This window comes from Cervus canadensis, chromosome 6 (genome assembly GCF_019320065.1).
Source record: "Cervus canadensis isolate Bull #8, Minnesota chromosome 6, ASM1932006v1, whole genome shotgun sequence".
NCBI lineage: Eukaryota > Metazoa > Chordata > Mammalia > Artiodactyla > Cervidae > Cervus > Cervus canadensis.
Window position 1 is genome coordinate 23,916,065 of NC_057391.1, and position 6,322 is coordinate 23,922,386.

At 41.6% G+C, this 6,322-nt stretch overlaps 1 protein-coding gene across 2 annotated transcripts; it reads right to left on the reverse strand.

Moving 5' to 3' along the window:
• Window positions 1-3,523: 3,523 nt before the first annotated feature.
• RNASE10 (ribonuclease A family member 10 (inactive)) lies at window positions 3,524-6,026 on the reverse strand. Of its 2 annotated transcripts, none has more exons than XM_043471340.1 (2): window positions 5,928-6,026; window positions 3,524-4,322 (listed from the first exon to the last, which is right to left on the reverse strand). In XM_043471340.1, exon 2 carries the CDS (start codon window positions 4,315-4,317, stop codon window positions 3,676-3,678), a length of 642 nt encoding a protein of 213 aa, XP_043327275.1. In that variant the 5' UTR covers window positions 4,318-4,322; window positions 5,928-6,026; the 3' UTR covers window positions 3,524-3,675. The 2 variants fall into 2 exon arrangements, with proteins under 2 accessions (XP_043327275.1, XP_043327274.1); XM_043471339.1 differs by having other exon boundaries at window positions 5,920-6,013.
• Window positions 6,027-6,322: the final 296 nt, after the last annotated feature.

Consider the following 6,322-nt stretch of genomic DNA (forward strand, 5'->3'; position numbering starts at 1 on the left):
TAGGTTATGCCAACTGCATAAAAGAAACCTACTTAATTCTGTTTAACCCAGAACCTCCCAAACCATCTCTATAAGCAAGAATCCTCCATTCAAATTACAGATCAGCCATTTATGAGTTGGGTGACCTTCATCCAGGTAAACTTGGACTCTCTGAGACTGTTGCTTATTACCTGCCAAGTGGAACTAATAAAATACCACCTCCTTACAAGAACTACATAAAACCAAGCATGGACAGTACATAGTATACAGTGCCCATCATACAATGGTAGTTTCTTTCCTGCTTGTCTTAAAAGAATTCACATAGAGTCCTCAGGAACATGAATTAAGCCACTCAGGTCTTTTTATTTGCGTGTGCAACATTTGATAGAAGTCAGAAAACTTGCTTGTCTTACATGATTCTATGTTTCATACAATTTCTATAACTTCTGAGGAGGTATTGGATAATCAGTAAGCAGGTAACCATTGATCAATAAATGTATTGAAAATATAGAAGAAATTCATAACAGAGTTGTCTTCACAAAAATGCTTATGGTCTCACTAAATACTCAGATTAATTAAGGGCTAACTAAAGAGTATATATAGGTCCCAATCCCTTACCTGAAACTTATAGGGCCAATGCATTTTGAAACAGAATTTTTAGGATTTTAAAAAGCAACATTGTGTGGGGGTATAAGATATGGTACTTATGCATCCCCAGAAGAGTTTATCTGAGGTAGTATTCATAATCAGACATTTTGATATTTCCTCAGTGAAATGTGTAATAGTCATTGTTGTTGTTTAGTCGGTAAGCTGTGTCCGAATTTTAGCGACCCCGCGAACTGCAGCCCACCAAGCTCTTCTGTCCATGGGATTTCCCAGACAGGAATACTGGAGTGGATTGCCAGTTCCTTCACCAGGGGATTTTCCTGGTCCAGAGATCGAACCTGCCTCTCCTGTGTTGGCAGGTGGATTCTTTACCACTGAGCTGCCGGGGAAGCCATTATAGAGAATAAATAAAGATAATAATTATACTAACATAGTCAGTTCAGGCAGACTTACATCTCACTGAGTTTGGGAACCACTTTGAAAGAAAACCGTTCAGTTTTCAGAGCTTTGGGGATTTAGGAACATTGGGAAAAGCTTTGAGAGCCTGTTATATGGGCTAAGTAAGCATATACCCTGGAAAAGCAAAGTGGGAGATACGTTGAAGCCAGAAGACTTTGTGGAAGTTCTATGAATCAGGCATCATTTGAGCTATGTGTGTGAAAGTCGCTCAGTTGTGTCTGACTCTTTGTGACCCCATGGACTATACAGTCCATGGAATTCTCCAGGCCAGAATACTGGAATGGGTAGCCTTTCCCTTCTCCAGGGAATCTTCCTAACCCAGGGATTGAACCCAGGTCTTCCACATTGCAGGCAAATTCTTTACCAGCTGAGCCACAAGGGAATTAATTTTCTATTTCTGGTGAGTGAAGTTCCCACATCTTATCAACCCGTTACACCTACCAAGCTATGTTTTCCTGCTTAAGCCACTAGGAGCCTGCAGAAGGCTTTGTAAATTGCTTTCCTGAAATAGGAAACTGAACTGAACTTCCTGAAATAGTTTCTATAGTCAGATAAAAACCTAACCACTGAGATTTGTCTGAAGTGAAGACCAAAAGAGGGTGATAGAGGTACTCATTGGAGTGTGGACACGCTTAAGGAGAGAAGCTGGTGGGAACCTATGAGAGGATGTAGTCTCATCTGTGAATGAAAACATATTGGCTTCCGTTTCTTGCCAATTCCAGTCTCCTAATAGTTCACCCCACACAATGGATCCTTTGTCTTATGGTCAAGACGTCAAACTTGGAATCTTTCCCATTCCATTCCCAATCTTCAGTGTTTTTGGTTTACCTACTGGATGACTGATTTTCTCTGTGCTCGCTTCGGCAGCATATATACTAAAATTGGAATGATTTTCTCTGATAGCCCCTCTTCTTTCCTCTCTCACATCCACTTCTCTTTTTTCTCCCTTGTCTTAAATCATCTTTTGTCTATTTCTCCTGAAAGACATCCTCCATCAGGAAGGGTAGAAATCTGCCTTGCCCAGGGCCTTGCCTCTTGCCACTCCTCAACCCACCTCTGAAAGGTCAGGGCAGCCCACAGCTGTAGTCACACTTCCTGCCTAACAACACTGCTCATGAGAGGTCACTGCCAGGAGAGGTGAGTCAAAAGTATAAGGGAAATATTGAAATAGGGGAATCTGAGCAGAGACTAGAGGCAAAGCATTTAAGTGGTTGCTTGCCTGTAAGAACAGGAAGGATAAGGGAAATTAGGGACTAAATGATGAAAGAACAGGAAAAGAAAAGCCAGGCAGAGTAAGACAAACTTTTCCTTCCTCCAGTCTCCCATTTATGGATGTCCCTGACTCGAGTGTGTTACTGCCTAGAAGGCTAAAGCAGAAAAAACCCTAAGGAAAGGAAATCTCAAAATCAAGTCACATAGTGAATCCTTATTGCCATTTTTGAAGATCTCTTCTGTACCCCTGCCTGTCTAAACTATTTCTTAATAGATCTGAGTTCAGAGGAAATAGGCTGGGGCAACCACTTACACCCTCTATTTATTCAACTCCATAGCATTTCTTCTCTGAGTAGATCCAGTCCCTTTTCTGCTGAAAATATTCTTTCACCAACTTTCTTGTTTTTCAGAACAAAAAAAAAAAAGAAAGAGGTACTGAGTGAGCATAAAATTCCCTCCAATCCCATTCATTCTACTTCTGTTGAGCATCTAATGTGAGCATTATTCTACTTATTGGACATAGTTTTAAAAAATAGTTCTCTATTCTCATCACTCTCCTGACCCACCCTCCCTCTAAACCCCTATGCCAAACTCTTTATAAGACCAGCATCTGCTTACCTGGCATGGCATAAGAGATCAGTGTTGGCTGAATGAATTTCTAAAAGGATTCATAGAAAGAATAGGGAGAGCCCCCAAAGAAGAGGAAAACAAGACTAGGAGAAAGTGGCTGGGGGTGAGGGAGAAACAAAGCGAGGGAAGAGAAGATGCAAAATGACAGGTAGCAAAAGATGGGAGGGGGAAGAGTTGAGAAGGGTCAGAAAAATGAATGCTGTCTTTGCCCCAGAACATGTTTGATCTCGGTCTGCACCAACAATAACACTGCACCAAGGTGGTACACCTACAATCAGGGGTCAGGAAAAGAAACTTGGTCCATATGGTTTTTCAAATACAGTCACAGGTAGAGTCATTTTAATTTGCATCTACGGCAGAGAAGTGCTTCTTGGGAAGCCCAGGAGGTTTATGTGAGTGCTCTAGAAGCTCATGGTGGCTAGCTGGGAAGGACATGGGTAAGGATGCATTAAACTCTTGTACTCCACATCTAAAGGCCTCCAGACCAGGGAACAGCCTAATGACCAAGATCATAAAAGAGACTGTCTTATCTTTTTCCAGGACAAGGGATAGACTCCAAGAGACAGAACCTACAAAGATCAGACATCATCACCATCTTGTGCCACCTCTAATCCTAGGAACAAAATACAAGTCGGCTGAACCCTAGGGAAAGAAGATTTATATTTTTGTATTTATCAGAATAGTCCAGCTTCTCTTGCCAAACCCTTCTTTGCAGAATACTTAAGGATGAGAACAGTAAGGAAAAGAAGTGAAAGGAAGACAAAAGTGAGAAGGTGAAGAAAAGTTACTTCATGATTCAGATGTTATCTGGACTTTCATGTCACTACAGGACATAAGAATGTACTTTTCAAGAATAAAAGTTACATAATTACAGTGAGGAATCACTTGGCCTGATTTGGATAACTTGCAGAATGTCAAATCAAAAGGACGGGGGCTTTTGTGGCATTTGCCTCCCTTGAGATCACAGGCAACAGCAGGACTCTTACAGACAGCTTTGACTGCATCTAGTTCCTCATGGATAAATATGTATTGGGGTATGCATGCGTGGTCTTTTGACTTCAACTTCGGTGCCATCAGGGCATTGCATTCCCTATCCATCATGTCAGACCTAAGATAGTCTTTGTTGTTCTCTAAAAGAACCTCAGCTCTGAGCATCCTGTCTCCGCCAACTTCATCTTCACTGGTGATGGTGTCTTCTGGTTGCACCACTTCTTTGTTGCTAACCAGCAGGGTTTCCATGCTTCGGCTGTCCAGTCCTTCCTTAGTGGCCTCAACTTTGTCCTGTGAGTCACTGGACAGAAACTCATCCAGTAGCTGGTCACTTTCCTCCAGGACGGCTGCTGCCATCTGGAGTCCCACACCCAGGCCCACCCCTAGGCCCAGCAGCAGCAACAACATCATGAAGAAGATCTGCACCAGAGTCAGCTTCATTTTGCCTGGTGGGAAGAAGGGAAACAGAGGACTGACTTTGAGATGAAACTTGGCTCCAGTAGAGATCCTAAACTCCCCAAAACCCCGAAAGCATAGTCTTTGGGGTCTTCTCCTCCCTCTTCTCCACATTATCCATCCCTCACCCAAGGCGGAGATCCTTTCTCACTCTTTTCCCATTCTCCTGCCCTCTCATTCATTCCCTGTTGCTGTGGAATAATGTGTGGATCATGCAGTACTGCCAGATGACCAGGGAAGCTGTTCTATAATTGGGTCACATATGGGGAATCAGGGGGGAAGGTTGGCATCAATTGACTTTTAAACAGAAATTAGTTCCAAGTCACCAAAAAGAATAGGTAAAAAGATGAATACAGTGTCACTTTTTCCTTGAGAGAAATTCTTTTAGAAACTTATTCTCAGTAAAAGACTAGAATTACCATAGGAGACCAACTCCCTAATTTTTTTTCCCAAATTAATTTTTGCTCATTCAAGTATTTATTATTCTCCCAGCTACCCACCTTCCCCCCAAAAGATCAAAAGGAATAGAAAAAGTACTATAGTTCATTTTCGCTCCTAAACTGAGGCTGATATGGAAGGGAGATTGGGGAGGGGAGACTGGAGGGAGGGAGCCAAATTTCCCCTTGCTAAAACTGCATCTTGTCAAGTCAAATCCTTTCTACTACTATAGATTTCTTAGCACTTGGGTATTTCCTGCTGATTAGTTTTTATAGTCTTTAAGGAGGATAGGGATTAAGAATGAAACCAAAGTAAACCAAACAAATGAGCATCAGAGTTCCCCTACTAATAAAGATCCTAAAGAGGCTGAGAGAAGGAGTATGTGCCTTTGTCCTGCTATGCCAGCCTCATGCCCCTATCAAAGAGAGACCTTCCCTACCAGAAAAAAATATTGCTATAAAGAACACTTTTGAGACAATTGATAATACAAGAATATTGTCAATGGAGTAGATAGGAGTGCTATGTCAGTGTTTGATATGTGGAACTTCAAATTTATACTACAGTTGTCAAAGAAGATATCTTTGTTCTTAGAAAATGAATCCTAAAATATTGCACAGGGTCATGATACAAGCAACTTACTCTCCAAGATTCCAAATAAAGATCATATGGGGACTTCCCTGGGGTCCAGTGGTTAAGACTCCACGGTCTCACCGGATAGGGCCTGAGTTCAACCTTCGGTAGGGGGAACTAAGATCCCATAAGCCAGGTAGTGTGGCCAAAAAAAAAACGTGGATCATATGTATGTATGTGCATGTGTGTTTACAGAAAAAGAAAGAAGAAAAGTTTAATGAGGGAAAGAAAAATTTTAAATATTGTGACTAGAAAAGGGTATTTAGAAGTTCCTTGTATTATTGTTGCAACATTTCTATAAAGTTACAAATATTTTTAAAAAAAAAATTTTTTTAAACCATGCTGCACAGCTTATGGGATCTTAGTTCCCCAACCAGGGATCAAACCCAAGCCTTCCATAGCGAAAACATGAAGTCTTATTAACTGGACCACCAGGAAGTTCCCTCAAATTTTTTTAATTTTTAAAAAAAAGAATTTCTCATGTCTTCCCCTGGAATGCCCAATAACACTGTGACTTACCTACATACCTAGATAGCATCAGAGATGCTTGTGTCTTCTTGGTTTCCAATTTTTTCCCTCCCAGGTTTTCCTGTTCTCTGAAAAGTACCCTGGATGCTGGTCTGGAGAAAAACGGTTATCCTCTAGCGGCTTCTGTGCTCTTAAACCCAGACTTACTTCCTACACCCATTTCCACTCCCACTCCCCTTGCCTAGCACTGAATAAACACACAGCCAATTGTCCTTTCCGCTCCCATGAACACTTTGAAGTCAAGCTACTAGGAAGGCAGCTATGCTCACCACTATACCCCCAACGCCAGGCTACTTGGATATTGAAACAGATCCAGACATCTAAGACAGGAAATGTCTCCAGTCTGGGAAACTGCAAATGGTTTTATCTACCCAATCAATTGTTCCACTTCTGA